The sequence below is a fragment of the Cherax quadricarinatus genome, unplaced genomic scaffold (genome assembly GCF_038502225.1).
Source record: "Cherax quadricarinatus isolate ZL_2023a unplaced genomic scaffold, ASM3850222v1 Contig231, whole genome shotgun sequence".
Classification (NCBI taxonomy): domain Eukaryota; kingdom Metazoa; phylum Arthropoda; class Malacostraca; order Decapoda; family Parastacidae; genus Cherax; species Cherax quadricarinatus.
Genome location: NW_027195257.1, coordinates 108,033 through 127,781, shown reverse-complemented (window position 1 = coordinate 127,781; position 19,749 = coordinate 108,033). Strand labels below are relative to the sequence as shown.

The 19,749-nt window shown below is 38.7% G+C and overlaps 1 protein-coding gene across 2 annotated transcripts in view; it reads left to right on the top strand.

Annotated features, from left to right (window-relative positions):
• Nucleotides 1-19,749, top strand: part of LOC128692825 (lipase 3) — a 156,352-nt gene that overhangs the window by 111,473 nt on the left and 25,130 nt on the right. For both annotated transcript variants that reach the window (XM_053782161.2, XM_053782155.2), the window contains exons 6-8: nt 3,791-3,941; nt 6,561-6,653; nt 16,301-16,459. In XM_053782161.2, the coding sequence (XP_053638136.2) occupies nt 3,791-3,941; nt 6,561-6,653; nt 16,301-16,459 (403 nt within the window). The remainder of the gene's footprint in view (nt 1-3,790; nt 3,942-6,560; nt 6,654-16,300; nt 16,460-19,749) is intronic.

Below are 19,749 nucleotides of genomic sequence, written 5' to 3'. Positions count from 1 at the left end.
TCACTTCAGTTTCCCCCCACCTCTGTGCACTTGCTCTCCCTCTATGAGCACCTAGCTCCCTTGCAGTGCTCCCCTTTCATTATATTTGACTGGCTCCTCCTCCTTAGTTCCCCACTACTACCACTACTACTACTACTACTACTACTACTACTACTACTACTACTACTACTACTACTACTACTACTACTATTACTACTACCACCACTACCTCTTCCTGCCTATATATAGCCGTCCTGCTCCACTTCTGGTTAGTGTGACTTTGTAAATGGTTCAGTCGGACCGAAACGTCGTTGTAAGCTCCTCTCTTCTATGTGCGGGTTATTTGTGTATATATACATGTATATCTATACAAACACTGATCTCTGGCTGAAGGAGACTCGAACCTACGAACCTTGGAACAAGGTACGCAGTGCTTTACCAACCTAGCTACACTGGTCCAATACCTTGGCGTCTAGCGTGAGCTAGACGTCGATCCAAAGCAGCCAGCTTTCAAGCAGGAGGCAGTGTTTGTGAATATTTCGCCTGTTCTTGCGAATTCCTAGCACATGTATATATATATATATATATATATATATATATATATATATATATATATATATATATATATATATATATATATATATATATATATATATATATATATATATATATATATATATATATTTTTTATTATCACACCGGCCGATTCCCACCAAGGCAGGGTGGCCCGAAAAAGAAAAACTTTCACCATCATTCACTCCATCACTGTCTTGCCAGAAGGGTGCTTTACACTACAGTTTTTAAACTGCAACATTAACACCCCTCCTTCAGAGTGCAGGCACTGTACTTCCCATCTCCAGGACTCAAGTCCGGCCTGCCGGTTTCCCTGAATCCCTTCATAAATGTTACTTTGCTCACACTCCAACAGCACGTCAAGTATTAAAAACCATTTGTCTCCATTCACTCCTATCAAACACGCTCACGCATGCCTGCTGGAAGTCCAAGCCCCTCGCACACAAAACCTCCTTTACCCCCTCCCTCCAACCCTTCCTAGGCCGACCCCTACCCCGCCTTCCTTCCACTACAGACTGATACACTCTTGAAGTCATTCTGTTTCGCTCCATTCTCTCTACATGTCCGAACCACCTCAACAACCCTTCCTCAGCCCTCTGGACAACAGTTTTGGTAATCCCGCACCTCCTCCTAACTTCCAAACTACGAATTCTCTGCATTATATTCACACCACACATTGCCCTCAGACATGACATCTCCACTGCCTCCAGCCTTCTCCTCGCTGCAACATTCATCACCCACGCTTCACACCCATATAAGAGCGTTGGTAAAACTATACTCTCATACATTCCCCTCTTTGCCTCCAAGGACAAAGTTCTTTGTCTCCACAGACTCCTAAGTGCACCACTCACTCTTTTTCCCTCATCAATTCTATGATTCACCTCATCTTTCATAGACCCATCTGCTGACACGTCCACTCCCAAATATCTGAATACGTTCACCTCCTCCATACTCTCTCCCTCCAATCTGATATTCAATCTTTCATCACCTAATCTTTTTGTTATCCTCATAACCTTACTCTTTCCTGTATTCACCTTTAATTTTCTTCTTTTGCACACCCTACCAAATTCATCCACCAATCTCTGCAACTTCTCTTCAGAATCTCCCAAGAGCACAGTGTCATCAGCAAAGAGCAGCTGTGACAACTCCCACTTTGTGTGTGATTCTTTATCTTTTAACTCCACGCCTCTTGCCAAGACCCTCGCATTTACTTCTCTTACAACCCCATCTATAAATATATTAAACAACCACGGTGACATCACACATCCTTGTCTAAGGCCTACTTTTACTGGGAAAAAATTTCCCTCTTTCCTACATACTCTAACTTGAGCCTCACTATCCTCGTAAAAACTCTTCACTGCTTTCAGTAACCTACCTCCTACACCATACACTTGCAACATCTGCCACATTGCCCCCCTATCCACCCTGTCATACGCCTTTTCCAAATCCATAAATGCCACAAAGACCTCTTTAGCCTTATCTAAATACTGTTCACTTATATGTTTCACTGTAAACACCTGGTCCACACACCCCCTACCTTTCCTAAAGCCTCCTTGTTCATCTGCTATCCTATTCTCCGTCTTACTCTTAATTCTTTCAATTATAACTCTACCATACACTTTACCAGGTACACTCAACAGACTTATCCCCCTATAATTTTTGCACTCTCTTTTATCCCCTTTGCCTTTATACAAAGGAACTATGCATGCTCTCTGCCAATCCCTCGGTACCTTACCTTCTTCCATACATTTATTAAATAATTGCACCAACCACTCCAAAACTATATCCCCACCTGCTTTTAACATTTCTATCTTTATCCCATCATCTATATATATATATATATATATATATATATATATATATATATATATATATATATATATATAAATGTGTGTAATGGTAGAAAGTTGAAAGTGAACATAGAAAAGAGTAAGGTGATGAGGGTATCAAATGATTTAGATAAAGAAAAACTGGATATCAAATTGGGGAGGAGGAGTATGGAAGAAGTGAATGTTTTCAGATACTTGGGAGTTGACGTGTCGGCGGATGGATTTATGAAGGATGAGGTTAATCATAGAATTGATGAGGGAAAAAAAGGTGAGTGGTGCGTTGAGGTATATGTGCAGTCAAAAAACGTTATCTATGGAGGCAAAGAAGGGAATGTATGAAAGAATAGTAGTACCAACACTCTTATGTGGATGTGAAGCTTGGGTGGTAAATGCAGCAGCGAGGAGACGGTTGGAGGCAGTGGAGATGTCCTGTCTAAGGGCAATGTGTGGTGTAAATATTATGCAGAAAATTCGGAGTGTGGAAATTAGGAGAAGGTGTGGAGTTAATAAAAGCATTAGTCAGAGGGCAGAAGAGGGGTTGTTGAGGTGGTTTGGTCATTTAGAGAGAATGGATCAAAGTAGAATGACATGGAAAGCATATAAATCTATAGGGGAAGGAAGGAGGGGTAGGGGTCGTCCTCGAAAGGGTTGGAAAGAGGGGGTAAAGGAGGTTTTGTGGGTGAGGGGCTTGGACTTCCAGCAAGCGTGCATGAGCGTGTTAGATAGGAGTGAATGGAGACGAATGATACTTGGGACCTGACGATCTGTTGGAGTGTGAGCAGGGTAATATTTAGTGAAGGGATTCAGGGAAACCGGTTATTTTCATATAGTCGGACTTGAGTCCTGGAAATGGGAAGTACAATGCCTGCACTTTAAAGGAGGGGTTTGGGATATTGGCAGTTTGGAGGGATATGTTGTGTATCTTTATACGTATATACTTCTAAACTGTTGTATTCTGAGCACCTCTGCAAAAACAGTGATAATGTGTGCGTGTGGTGAAAGTGTTGGATGATGATGAAAGTATTTTCTTTTTGGGGATTTCTTTCTTTTTTGGGTTACCCTGCCTTGGTGGGAGACGGCCAACTTGTTGAAAAAAAAATCTCTCTCTCTCTCTCTCTCTCTCTCTCTCTCTATATATATATATATATATATATATATATATATATATATATATATATATATATATATATATATATATATATATATATATATATATATATATATATATATATATATTCATGAAAAATAATTACTAGCAAAATTTTGATGTATGAATTAAATGAAAATAACATGTCTGAGAATTTCTTTTGACGAAATTCGATATTATTCTACAAAAGTCAGCTTCATCCTCATCTCTTGTTTACATAGTGATATGAAGGCAATGCATGCGTTCTCTTGTACCCCGGCAGCTGGAATGAAATGGCTCGCTACGACATGCCGGCTATGCTGGACTACGCACGAAAGGCCTCCGGGGTTGAGAGACTGAGCTACATCGGCCACTCCATGGGAACTTCTCTCTTCTTTGCTATGATGAGCTACCATCCACACATCAACTCATGGGTAAGTCTGGTCACGTTGCTCCTCTACTGTTCTTTGACTTTGTTTACATTCTGAAGATTATCTCTTGATCTGTTTGCAGTGACCAGCACCAGTCAAATATTTTTTAATGTCAAATATGGAGATTAAAGTTAAATATATATATATATATATATATATATATATATATATATATATATATATATATATATATATATATATATATATATATATATATATATATATATATTCAAAAACACAAATTAAAGTGGTGGTTTAAAATTGTCATGTAGCCTTAACGTTCCTCAAAAAGTAATATACTGGTATTCGTAACACTACTTTTATTTTGGGGTTTTACTTTTCTGTTAGGTCTAGTTTGTGTATTTTCTTTCTTCATCTTTCTCTCCTGAAGAACTCTGTCATTCAGCTGTTCCATCTTGTTTCACCATCTTTTTCTCCTCTGAAAGACTATATCAGTCTACTGCAGGTCATGTTCTGTCATCTTTCTGACCTTGAAAGACCCCCCGATCTTCTTCAACCATCTTTCTCTTATGAGAGTCCATCAATCTACTATACCATCTTGTTCAACTTTTTTATCATTATTTCAAAACTTTGGTTTATATTATTGGAGGAATTAGTTTTTTCAGATTCACGTGTTCTTATTCATCCACATCTGAGACACGTACTTGCACGATGCAAGTACTGATCTACCTTGTGCTATTTCTGCTACGAGTTACATAATCTGGGCTGAGTTATACACCGTTGTGGGTTGCACATTTCCGGCTATTAGTTACACAAGCGTTGCTATGAGTAGTTATTCTGACTCGTTTTTTTTCGCCATAACAGCAAAACATAAGAAACTTGTAGTGGCAAAATTCTTTCAAACCGCAAAATGATCGGTTTGCTATTTATGCTGCACTTTCAACCAGATTATGCCAAGAATTACAAACATCTTTTCTAACTGATCAGTTACGAAGCTCGTGACACACTAGCGTTGAGAGGACAGAAAATGGTTTGAGAAAGTTTATCTTCTTACAAGGAAGTGCAATGGAAAATCCCAGCAATAAAGCATCTTTTTTTTCACTTCTTTGAGATTCCTGCTGGAAAGATTAATAACTTAAACTTTAATGGTGTTATGGAGGGAAGGAGTGTGTGAGGGAGAGTCAACTTAAGTTAATGTGTTCCACTGAGGGAAGCATGGTGGACGTTAGGCAGAGATGGGAAGATTGATGAAAGTGAGGATATTGACAAGAAGAAATTGTGTGTGAGGAAATGGAGCTGATGCGGGAAGGAAAGTAATGGATAATCAGATAAAGTGAGAAGGGAAACGAGGAGATACACGTGAATAACCACGGAAATAGTGTAAAATGAATAAATGCTCCGCGTAGTATTTTTTCGGAGGTCAACTCCCCCGCGGCCCGATCCCAGACCAGGCCTCCTGGTGGATCAAGGCCTGATCAACTAGCCTGTTATTGCTGGCAACATGCACTTCACAGTACGAACCACAGACTGAATGGATTTTTCAAGTTCCCTCTTGAAGACAACGAGGAGACTACTGAAGTGTCGTGGGCCTCTTACGTTTATTGTGTACTTAATGTACTCATGGCACTCCATCACTTCACTGGGAGCATTTTCACTGAAAAAAATATTGTAGGAAAATGCAAAATAATTGGACGAAGGATATACTAGCAATGAGATGTTGTAAGTTATGCCTATTACTTGCACAAATATTTATTTTACCTATTTTCGACTGTTGCTCCCTTAGCGAGCGCTTCTTCCTCTTCCCCCTCTTCTTTCTCTTCATGGTTTAAAATAGAAAAAAAAACACATACGATTTAAATCGAAAAAAACAACCACATCACTGTTTAAACTCGGGAAAAGGCACATCATGATCTGAAGAGCAAAAACATATCGCGACTAAAAAAAAAAAATACACATGACGGTTTAAAATCAGAAAAACTCACTAATCATCAGTATAAGGAAACGGTGAAACAGAGAAGTGTAAAATTGAACTATCTTTAATGTACATTAACAGAGTGTACAGGAAGAAGACTGGAGTAACAGATCAGAATACACCATACTTCATGACAAAGGTTGAGTACACCGGCAGGTGTATTTTTCGGAGAGTTAAGTTTAATTCCTGTTTTAGGGCTTCAAGTATTCTTGACCGGTGTTGACAAGGTTACCACGCAGCCTGAATGACCTTGTTGCAGGATACAGGCTTCAAACCCCATTTACCTACCAACCAGTTAACGCCACGGATTACATCCATGATACCATATCTGAAATGTAAGCTGACCAGTGCACGTGTGAAAGGGAGAGTATACCTGGAGTATACCTGGAGAATACCTGGAGAGGGTTTCGGTGGTCAACTCCCCCACGGCCCGGTCTGTGACCAGGCCTCATTACGCCACTACTGGAGCAGTTGAATACAGATGCAAACATCATACAATATTATAATTTTCCTCCTCACTCCACTCCTGCCGCCAGTAACTCCTCACTCCACTCCTGCCACCAGTAACTCCTCACTCCACTCCTGCCACCAGTAACTCCTCACTCCACTCCTGCCACCAGTAACTCCTCACTCCACTCCTGCCATCATGTGTCATCAACCTCCACCTGATTAGTGTTTTTTTCTCTCAGATCAGCGCGATGGCCGCCCACGCACCAGCTGCCTATGTTTACCACAAGTACATTATGGCCTCTGTCCTGGCTCCCTTCTTTGCAGGGGCCGAGGTAAGTAATATATATGTTATATATATATATATATATATATATATATATATATATATATATATATATATATATATATATATATATATATATATATATATATATATATATATATATATATATATATATATATATATATATATATATATATATATATATATATGCAAAACAACCACTCTGAAAGAATAGAGAAATTCCAAGCGCTTTCGTGACTACTCACATTATAAAGGAACTATGAAAGTAAAGCATCCAAGGAAGCTATATAAGGGGTCTGGCCAGCACCTCACTATCAGATCCCACAACGGTTAAACACCTGACGCGCGCCGACCCAACTTGGATAGGTCCTTTGCACAACTCACCCACAAACTATTCTACCCAAGAAAATTTAAAAATTATTATTTGTCCAGTGTATTATTAAATTCTTCCCAAATTCTATTAATTATAAATGGATCTAATTTATATGAACCAAAGGAAATATTCATATTATTGTCAAAACTGCTTTTTATGAAACAAGATTCAATTATATTCCTGTCGACCATGGACTTGCTTGATACTACTTTCTCAACTTTTTGAAAATCAGTTGGATGTTTAAAATCTCTTACATGAATAAATAGAGCATTGGAATCTTGTCCAGTTCTAATGCTATATTTATGTTGTTTTAATCTTAGTTCGAGATTTTTACCAGTTTGACCGTAATAAACTTTATCGCAAATTTTACAAGGAATCTTATAGACACATCCATCAGCATTTTGGGGGGAAGTCTTTATCAAAAGTTTTTTTTACTGTATCAAGATTTTTGAATACAACTTTAATATTAAAAGTCTTAAGAAGAGAAGGCATATCAACCAAGCTTTCATGGTAAGGGAGAACCAACATATTTTTAGTTGAATAAGGCTGGTTGTCCCTTTTTGGATTGTAAAAAGTATTTCTAGCAACTTTAAAAGATTTATCAATTACATTTCTTGGGTATTTTAAATCATTACCTATTTCATAAATTTTGGATATTTCCTCATCTATGAACTCAGGACTACAAATTCGTAAAGCTCTCAAAAACATTGATGAGAAAACAGACAGTTTGACTCTATCTTGATGCGAGGAATAATAGTGGATATAGGAACAGTTATTTGTAGGTTTTCTGTAAAGTTTAAATTTGAATTCATTATTACCCTTAATAATTAAAACATCTAGAAAAGGCAATGAGTTATTTTCTTCAAACTCAACAGTAAAGTTTATAGAATGGGCTAAGCTATTTAATTTTCCAAGGAAATGGTGTATATCTACATTTTTGTGCATAAGACACAAAATATCATCAACATATCTGAACCATTTAGCTCTATTAGGGAGGATTGTGTTAAGCAACCTTGTTTCAAAAAATTCCATGTATAGGTTACTAAGAACAGGTGAAAGAGGATTTCCCATTGCAATACCAAACTTCTGAGTGTAAAACTTATCATTCTGGAGAGTTTATCTGGAGAGAGTTCCGGGGGTCAACGCCCCCGCGACCCGGTCTGTGACCAGGCCTCCTTAGGTCAGTGTCCCAGGATGCGACCCACACCAGTCGACTAACACCCAGGTACCCATTTTACTGATGGGGAACATAGACAACAGGTGGAAAGAAACACGTCCAATGTTTCTACTCTGGCTGGGAATCGAACCCAGGCCCTCGTCGTGTGAAGCGAGAGCGTTAACCACCAGGCTACCAGAGCCCCCTAAATACAAATTTTGCATCAACAATGCAAAGTTTAATAAGTTTAATGATAGTAGGAACTGGCAATGGTAAATCATAGTTAACGAGTTCTTCAGATAAGAAACTTAATAAATCATCAACAGGAACTTTCGTAAACAAGGAAGTAACATCAAAACTAACCATGTTAAAATCATTTAAGTCAGTCAAGGAACTTAATTTATCAACCAAGTCTATGTTGTTTTTAACATTAAAGTTAGAAATTTTGCCAACAATAGGGCTCAAAATATCAACAAGCCATTTGGATAATTTATATGAAACTGACCCTATGGAACTAATAATTGGTCTGACTGGATTCCCTGGTTTGTGTGTTTTTATTAGTCCATACACTAATAAATACACTGAACAAATAATAATTTTTAAATTTTCTTGGGTAGAATAGTTTGTGGGTGAGTTGTGCAAAGGACCTATCCAAGTTGGGTCGGCGCGCGTCAGGTGTTTAACCGTTGTGGGATCTGATAGTGAAGTGCTGGCCAGACCCCTTATATAGCTTCCTTGGATGCTTTACTTTCATAGTTCCTTGATAATGTGAGTAGTCACGAAAGCGCTTGGAATTTCTCTATTCTTTCAGAGTGGTTGTTTTGCATATTCTGAAATCACCTGTTTACTGTGATCTTATTGCATATATATATATATATATATATATTTTAAATATATATATATATATACATGTATATATATATATATATATACATATATATATATATATATGTGTGTGTGTTATATATATATATATATATATATATATATATATATATATATATATATATATATATATATATATGTGTTATATATATATATATATATATATATATATATATATATATAATATATATATATATATATGCTTAACAATTCGCAAAGAGGCGAAATTATTTACAAACATTGTCTCTACGTCCACAGCAGGACTCGAACCTGCTAACTCTGTATCAGAGTCCACAGTACTTTACCGATGAGCTAGACCCAAGATAAGTATGGGTGCTTAGCCGAAGCTAAGCGAGTCCTGCTGTGGACGTAGATACAATGTTATATATATATATATATACATATATATATATATATATATATATATATATATATATATATATATATATATATATATATATATATATATATATATCGTGCCGAATAGGTAAAACTTTCGATTTTGGCTTAAATAGCAACTTTCTTCTTGCCGAATAGGGCAAGCGATAATTTGTGTTTGCAATAATTTCGCATAAATCATTGTGAACCTACCGAAAAAAAATATATTTCATTGTATGTTTATTATTAAATTATTGTAAACTTATCTAAAATATATTTAGTTGGATTAGGCTAAATTATATTGATAAAATTAGACACATGTGCAACACTTGGTTATTAAGATTCCAAGATGTTCCTGTGTCTGACAGGAATGTGGATAAATAGTTCAGAGAACCGACAAGTTGATAAATTCGACACATGTGCAACACAAATTGATAAATTAGACACATTTGCAACACGTCTCTGAACCATTTATCTAGATTCCTGTCAGACACAGGAACATCTTGGGATCTTAATACAGGAAGTCTTCACTTGCCTAACCTTTAGACATGACCTACTTTCACGTTTGGATTTGTCAAATGTGATACCACCTATGACTGCTACACCTCACGTGCCTACAGTATAGAAGTCACTACTTCGAACATATGCTGTATTCTTTTCAAGGCTGAGGGACTGATTACCTCAAACTCCTCCCGTTCTTCACCGTTATCCTTTGTATGGACTAATAAAGCCACTGTGTGGCGAAACGTTTCCTCTTTAAAGATAACCAACTGTTGCACATGTGTCTAATTTATCAACTTATCTGTTCTTTGAACCAATTGTGCAAGTTATAATAAGGTTACGTAAGTTTTCTAAGGTTCTTCTTGTATGTTTTTATGTTTAAACGTATAATGGAAAACTTTAGAAAGAACTTAATTTAAAATGAGTTTTTGGTAATTGACCAATTTTACCTATCTGGCACACGACATATGTTTTCCCGGGAAGATGGAGGGAATATTTTGAGGAACTGTTAAATGTTGATGAAGATAGGGAAGCTGTGATTTCGTGTATAGGGCTATGAGGAATAACATCTTTTAGGAGTGAGGAAGAGCCAGTTGTGAGTGTGGGGGAAGTTCGTGAGGCAGTGGGTAGAATGAAAGGGGGTAAGGCAGCTGGGATTGATGGGATAAAGATAGAAATGTTAAAAGTAGGTGGGGATATAGTTTTGGAGTGGTTGGTGCAATTATTTAATAACTGTATGGAAGAGGGTAAGGTACCTAGGGATTGGCAGAGTGCATGCATAGTTCCTTTGTATAAAGGCAAAGGAGACAAAAGAGAGTGGAAAAATTATAGGGAAATAAGTCTGTTGAGTATACCTGGTAAAGTGTACGGTAGAGTTATTATTGAAAGAATTAAGAGTAAGACGGAGAGTAGGATAGCAGATGAACAAGGAGGCTTTAGGAAAGGTAGGGGATGTGTAGACCAAGTGTTTACAGTGAAACATATAGGTGAACAGTATTTAGATAAGAGTAAAGAGGTTTTTGTGGCATTAATGGATTTGAAAAAGGCATATGATAGGGTGGATAGGGAGGCAATGTGGCAGATGTTGCAGGTGTATGGTATAGGAGGTAAGTTACTGAAAGCAGTGAAGAGTTTTTACGAGGATAGTGAGGTTCAGGTTAGAGTATGTACGAGAGAGGGAGATTATTTCCTAGTAAAAGTAGGCCTTAGACAAGGATGTTTGATGTCACCGTGGCTGTTCAGCATATTTATAGATGAGGTTGTACGAGAAGTGAATGCCAGGATCTTGGCAAGAGTTGTGGAGCTAGAAGATAAAGAATCAAATACAAAGTGGGAGTTGTCACAGTTGCTCTTTGTTGATGACACTGTGCTTTTGGGAGATTCTGAAGAGAAGTTGCAGAGGTTGGTGGATGAATTTGGTAGGGTATGTAAAAGAAGAAAATTAAAAGTGAATATAGGAAAGATTAAGGTGATGAGGATAATGAAAAGATTAAGTGACGAAAGATTGGATATCAGATTAGAGGGAGAGAGTATGGAGGAAGTGAATGTATTCAGATATTTAGGAGTGGACGTGTCAGCGGATGGGTCTGTGAAGGATGAGGTGAATCATAGAATTGATGAGGGGAAAAGGGTGAGTGTTGCACTTAGGGGTCTGTGGAGGCAAAAAACTTTGTCTGTGGAAGCAAAGAGGGGAATGTAGGAAAGTATAGTTATACCAGCACTCTTATATGGGTGTGAAACATGGGTGATGAATGTTGCAACGAGAAGGCTGGAGGCAGTGGAGATGTCATACCTGAAGGCAATGTGTGGTGTGAATATAATGCAGAGAATTCGTAGTTTGGAAATTAAGAGGAGGTGCGGGATTACCAAAACTATTATCCAGAGGGCTGAGGAAGGGTTGTTGAGGTGGTTCGGACATGTAGAGAGAATGGAACAAAACAGAATGACTTCGAGAGTGTATAAATCTGTAGTGGAGGGAAGGCAGGGTAGGAGTCGGCCTTGGAAAGGTTGGAGGGAGGGGGTAAAGGAGGTTTTGTGAGCGAGGGGCTTGGACTTCAAGCAGGCATGCGTGAGTGTATTTGATAGGAGTGAATGGAGGCAAATGGTTTTTAATACTTGACGTGCTGTTGGAGTGTGAAGAAAGTAACATTTATGAAGGAATTCAGGGAAACCGGCAGGCCGGACTTGAGTCCTGGAGATGGGAAGTACAGTGCCTGCACTCTGAAGGAGGGATGTTAATGTTGCAGTTTTGTAACTGTAGTGTAAAGCAACCCTTTGGCAAGACAGTGATGGAGTGGATGATAAAAGTTTTTCTTTTTCGGGCCACCCTGCCTTGGTGGGAATCGGCCGATGCGTTAATAAAAAAAATTATATATATATATATATATATATATATATATATATATATATATATATATATATATATATATATATATATATATATATATATATATATATATATATATATATATATCAGTGGTCAGTATGCTGAAGTCAGTAGTCACGAAAGGTCATCCTGTCCTAGCTGTCTGGGGGACTAGTGTAGAGTGTTAAGAGCACCATGACTTGTTGTAGTGTTTTGGAATCTTAGGTTAAAGTGTTGAAGGAGAAGGTTCTACTTCTCCAAGAGGAAAATATGAGGCGGGAAATTCGCCTAGATGAGAGTGTGTGTGTGAATGGTGGAGTCTGTGTGAAGGAAAAGGTTACCAACAGTGAGTTGAAGAGTGGCAACAACTTTAAGTGGAATGTGGTATTCACTAAAAGTAGATGTATCAAGATTAGGATGGGCGACTCACAGGTAAGATATATGGACCGTGCTTTCCGTAACAGAGATAGGAACATTAGATAGAGAGTGTGCTTCCCAAGAGCTGGTGTTGATGACATAGTCAACATGTTGGATAATACTATGACAAGTAATGGGAACAAGCACATCATCTGTCTTAGTGCTGGTGGAAATGACATAGGGAAGGGCAGGGAACAAGAGCTGCTCGATAAGTACAACTCAGCCATAGATGTAATTAGGTCTAAGAGAGGGGTCCCAGTCATATGTAGCATCTTGCCTAGAAAGGGGTGGGCAGTGAATGGACGTCTAGGGAAATTGGTGTAAATTGCTGGCTAGACAGGTACTGCAGGGTATTTGAAATCCAATTCATTAATAACTGGGACAAATTTTATGGCAAACGTGATATATATACAAGGGATGGGGTACACCTCTCAGGGGTCACAATGGTTGCATTAGCCAACTCGATTGAGGGGACTATTGCTGACTTGTCTAGGACTTCAAACTGATAGATTATAGAGGTATGGGTGTGTGTGGGAAACAATCAAGCTGCAGTCAAGGTTTGAAAAACAGCAGATATTACCATGATACCTCAGGGATATGTTTCATAGACAATATTCAAAATAAAGCTGCTTGTAAGGGCAAAGCAATTAATCAACAAAGAGTGACAGTAGAGGGCAGAGAGTGACTAGCTCCCTTAAGGTTTACTGTACTAATAGTAATAGTTACTATACTAATAGTAAACCTTAAGAAGTAAGACAGATGAGATAAGATTACTTGCATGTGCAAGTAATATAGATATTATTGCTATAACAGAAATCTGTTCAACCTGAAATATAGAGAAATACCATTTGAATACCACATACAAGCCTACAAACTATTCCTCATAGGAGGGTGGTGGAGTGGCGATGTATGTCAGAGATAATTTAAATTGTTGTATTAGATCAGACAGAAGCATCAGACAGAATGTGTTTGGTACAGTTTCTCGAGGATCATGACAAATTAATTTTGGGTGTGATTTATAAGCTCCCAATTCATGATAGCGAGTACAGAAAGCTACTATGGAACAAAATTCATAAGGCATTTAGAAATGAAAATGTCGTGATAATGGGTAATTTTAACTTTAGACAAATTGATTGGAACAATATGACAGTAAATCTCAAGTCTAGCAACTTTCGTGATACGATTGAGGATTGCTTTTTAAAACAGTTTGTGACAGAACCAACTAGAGAAAACAATCTTCTTGACTTGGTTCTTGCCAACAAAGAATCACTACTTAATAATCTTTAGGTTAATGATGAGACTGGGGAAAGCGATCACAAATCACTTAGATTCAATATATCATGGAATTTCCCAAATAACTGCAATTAAGTCTCTGTCCCAGACTTCCACTTGGTAGGTTTCATGGGACTGAGAAATTACCTGGGTGAGCTAAATTGGAACGACCTGACAATGGGTCAGGTAGATGGTGTTTGTTGCCAATATGACGTTTTTCAGAGCATTGCTCTAGCTACCCAGACAACTTATGTTCCAAGTAGGGCAATTAGATCAACCAAAAATTATCCCAAGTGGATATACAACAGATTAAAACATCTCATTGGTCTAAAAAGAGGCATATATAGGTGTATCAAAAGAGAGGATGGGCAGTTAAGAAATTAATATATTAAATTAAAGAGAGAAATAAAAAAAAAGGGAATGAGAAAAGCTAAAAGAGATTATGAGGCTAAAGTGGCAAGGGATTCGACGAATAAAACAAAAGGCTTCTTTCAGGTATATAGAAGCAAGATTAGGGACAAAAGTAACTCAGGTCAGACCACTGACAGTGATAAGGAAATGTGTGAAATTTTTAACTCTTACTTCCTCTCAGTTTTTACGTAGGAAGATACTAACGACACTCCAGAAATAATAAGTTATGTAGAACAGGATGATATAACAAACTATGCACGATTTGATTAACAAGTGACATGGTCTTCTGACAAATCAAGAAATTAAAACTGAACAAATCCCGAGACCCTGATGAACTGTTTGCAAGGGTTTTAAAGGAATATAAAGATGAGCTTAGCAAACCTCTGGCTAGTCTTTTCAACTTATCACTACAAACTAGCATAGTACCAGACAAGTGGAAAATGGCAAACGAAATACCTATTTACAAAGCAGGTGACAGGTCCTTAGCTTAGAACTATGAATCAATAATTGCCGAGGCAATTCGAAGCCATCTTGAAAAGCATAAAATGTTTAATGAATCTCTGCACGGTTTTACAAAGGTGCGTTCCTGCCTTAAGAATTTGCTAACTTTTTTTCACCAAGTTATTTGAAGAGGTAGATCATGGTAATGAATACGATATTGTGTATATGGACTTTAATAAGACTTTTGATAGAGTTCCACATCAGAGGCTATTGATGAAAATTAAAGCACACAGAACAGGAGGAGAAATATTTTCCTGGGTAGAGGCGTGGTTGACAGATAGGTAACAGAGAGTTTGCATCACTGGGGAGAAATCAGAGTGGGGGAGCGTCACAAGTGGTGTTCCACAGGGGTCAGTGTTGAATCCTTTGTTATTCACAATTTATATAAACGACACTGATGAGGGAATAAATAGCGACATAAGCAAGTTTGCTGATAACACCAAAATAAGTCGCCTAATTCGTTCTAATGAGGACATTAGAGCATTCCAAGAAGATATGAATAGACTGATGCAGTGGTCGGAGAAGTAGCAGATGCAGTTTAATGTAGACAAATGCAAGGTTCTAAACATTGGACAAGAAATTAACCATGCCACATATAAACTAAATAATGTAGAGCTTAATATTACTGATTGCGAAAAAGATTTGGGAGTTTTGGTTAGCAGTAACCTGAAACTAAGACACCAGTGATAAGTGTTCGCAAGAAAGCGAACAGAATCCTTGGCTTAATATCAAGGAGCATAAATAATAGGAGTCTTTGGTTATGCCTCATTTAGATTATGCTGCGCAGTTTTTGTCTCCGTATTACACAATGGATATAAATGCAATGGAAAACGTACAAAGGAGGATGACTAATTTGATCCCATGTATCAGAAATCTTCCCTATGAGCATAGACTGAGGGCCCTGAATCTGTACTCTCTGGAAAGGCGTAAAATTAGGGGGGATATGACTGAGGTGTATAAATGGAAAACAAGAATGAATAAAGGGGATGTATATAGCGTGCTAAAAATATTTAGCCAAGAAAGGAATCGAAGCAAATGTTTTAAGTTGAAAAAATTCGGATTCAGGAAGGATATAGGAAAGCACTGGTTTGGTAACAGAGTTGTGGATGAGTGGAACAAACTCCCGAGTACCGTCATAGAGGTTAAGACCTTGTGTAGTTTTAAAAATAGGTTGGATAAATACATGTGTGGGTGTGGGTGAGTGTGAGCTGGACCTGACTAAATTGTGCTTATAAGTCTGATGCCATGCTCTTTAAGCGGATGTTATCTGACCTGACTATGTTGGTCATTGGTTTAAGCCTACTCCACGTAATGTTTGTAGTCCGTAGCATGAATACAGATTAAGTGTTCTGCACATTTATTTAAAATAATTCGGCTCTCTGACCATCCCTGAGGCTCCCGTGTTGTAAATTGCAGAAAGAGCTCCGTAAACACGGCATCATGGAGATCTTCCGCCTCACGCAAGAGAACTCCAAGAAGGCTTCAGACATGTGTGAACCCAAATCCCTCACCAGCTTCCTGTGTATCCTTATGTACTTTATCGGCGGCGGACCTAACTCCAACTACCTGGATAAGGTAAGCATTACCCACGTCTCCTGAAGCTTGCAACCCGTTCTCCACCCAAAACAATAAGCAGATACAGACGACAGGTAGGTTCGCCAGGACGGGTCGTGGCCTGGGTCTTCTCATGCGGTAATTCGGCAAAGAAAAAAACGGTCGTGTGGATAACAATTATTTAACCGAAGTCGATTTCGTACCTTTCCATCCGCAACATCCCCACTGCCAGACGTACACACACGTAAATAATTTCTATATAGATGCTTAATTATGCGTAAACATGATAAGCTGATATAAATTTGCCCTAATCTAACCTATAGAAATTAATATTGATTTTTTTATCCCGGCTTAGACGTGCAAATACTGATATATTACATGTTAAACAAACAAAAAAATACTTCAGGTAAGAGAATCCCAGACAACTGTTGTACCAGACAACAGTTGTACCAGACAACAGTTGTACCAGACAACAGTTGTACCAGACAACAGTTGTACCAGACAACAGTTGTACCAGACAACTGTTGCACCAGACAACTGTTGTACCAGACAACAGTTGTACCAGACAACAGTTGTACCAGACAACAGTTGTACCAGACAACAGTTGTACCAGACAACAGTTGTACCAGACAACAGTTGTACCAGACAACAGTTGTACCAGACAACTGTTGCACCAGACAACTGTTGCACCAGACAACAATTGTACTAGACAACAGTTGTACCAGACAACAGTTGTACCAGACCACTGTTGTACCAGACAACAGTTGTACCAGACAACTGTTGTACCAGACAACTGTTGTACCAGACAACTGTTGTACCAGACAACAGTTGTACCAGACAACTGGTATACCAGACAACTGTTGTACCAGACAACAGTTGTACCAGACAACTGGTGTAAGAGACAACTGTTGTAACAGACAACTGTTGTACCAGACAACTGTTGTACCAGACAACAGTTGTACCAGACAACTGGTGTAATAGACAACTGTTGTAACAGACAACTGTTGTACCAGACAACTGTTGTACCAGACAACAGTTGTACCAGACAACTGGTGTACCAGATAACTGTTGTAACAGACAACTGTTGTACCAGACAACAGTTGTACCAGACAACAGTTGTACCAGACAACAGTTGTACCAGACAACAGTTGTACCAGACAACTGTTGCACCAGACAACAGTTGTACTAGACAACAGTTGTACCAGACAACAGTTGTACCAGACAACTGTTGTACCAGACAACTGTTGTACCAGACAACAGTTGTACCAGACAACTGCTGTACCAGACAACTATTGTACCAGACAACAGTTCTACCAGACAACTGTTGTACCAGACAACAGTTGTACCAGACAACAGTTGTACCAGACAACAGTTGTACCAGACAACAGTTGTACCAGACAACAGTTGTACCAGACAACAGTTGTACCAGACAACAGTTGTACCAGACAACTGTTGCACCAGACAACTGTTGTACCAGACAACAGTTGTACCAGACAACAGTTGTACCAGACAACAGTTGTACCAGACAACAGTTGTACCAGACAACAGTTGTACCAGACAACAGTTGTACCAGACAACAGTTGTACCAGACAACTGTTGCACCAGACAACTGTTGCACCAGACAACAATTGTACTAGACAACAGTTGTACCAGACAACAGTTGTACCAGACCACTGTTGTACCAGACAACAGTTGTACCAGACAACTGTTGTACCAGACAACTGTTGTACCAGACAACTGTTGTCTGGTACAACAGTTGTACCAGACAACTGGTATACCAGACAACTGTTGTACCAGACAACAGTTGTACCAGACAACTGGTGTAAGAGACAACTGTTGTAACAGACAACTGTTGTACCAGACAACTGTTGTACCAGACAACAGTTGTACCAGACAACTGGTGTAATAGACAACTGTTGTAACAGACAACTGTTGTACCAGACAACTGTTGTACCAGACAACAGTTGTACCAGACAACTGGTGTACCAGATAACTGTTGTAACAGACAACTATTGTACCAGACAACAGTTGTACCAGACAACAGTTGTACCAGACAACAATTGTACCAGACAACAGTTGTACCAGACAACTGTTGCACCAGACAACAGTTGTACTAGACAACAGTTGTACCAGACAACAGTTGTACCAGACAACTGTTGTACCAGACAACTGTTGTACCAGACAACAGTTGTACCAGACAACTGCTGTACCAGACAACTATTGTACCAGACAACAGTTCTACCAGACAACTGTTGTACCAGACAACAGTTGTACCAGACAACTGTTGTACCTGACAACAGTTGTACCAGACAACTGTTGTACCAGACAACAGTTGTACTAGACAACAGTTGTACCAGACAACAGTTGTACCAGACAACTGTTGTACCAGACAACTGTTGTACCAGACAACAGTTGTACCAGACAACTGCTGTACCAGACAACTTTTGTACCAGACAACAATTCTACCAGACAACTGTTGTACCAGACAACAGTTGTACCAGACAACTGTTGTACCTGACAACAGTTGTACCAGACAACTGTTGTACCAGACAACTTTTGTACCAGACAACAGTTGTACCAGATAACTATTGTATGAGACAACTATTGCACCTGATATTCACAGTGCCAGACAACAGTTGTACCAGACAACTGTTGTACCTGACAACAGTTGTACCAGACAACTGTTGTACCAGACAACTGTTGTACCAGACAACAGTTGTACCAGACAACTACTGTAGTAGACAACTATTGCACCTGATATTCACTGTGCCAGACAACAGTTGTACCAGACAACAGTTTTACCAGACCACTTTTGTACCAGGCAATTGCTGTACCAGACAACTACAGTACCAGACAACTATTGTACCAGACAACAGTTGTACCAGTCAACAGTTGTACCAGCCAATAGTTGTACCAGACAACTGTTTTATCAGACAACTGTTGTACCAGACAACTGTTGTATCAGACAAGAGTTCTACCAGACAACTATTGTACCAGACAGCTGTTGTGCCGAGCAACTGCTGTACCAGACAACTTTTGCGCCAGACAACTGTTGTACAACACAACTGTTGTACCAGACAACTGTTGTACAGCACAACTGTTGTACCAGGCAACTGTTGTTTCAGACAGGAATTGTACCATATAACTGTTGTACCAGACAAGAATTGTACCAGACAACTGTAGTACAACACAACTGTTGTGCCAGACCACTGTTGTGCCAGACAACTGTTGTACCAGACAACTGTTGTGCCAGATAACAGCTGTATCAGACAACTGTTGTACCTGAGAACTGTTGTACCAGATAACTGTTG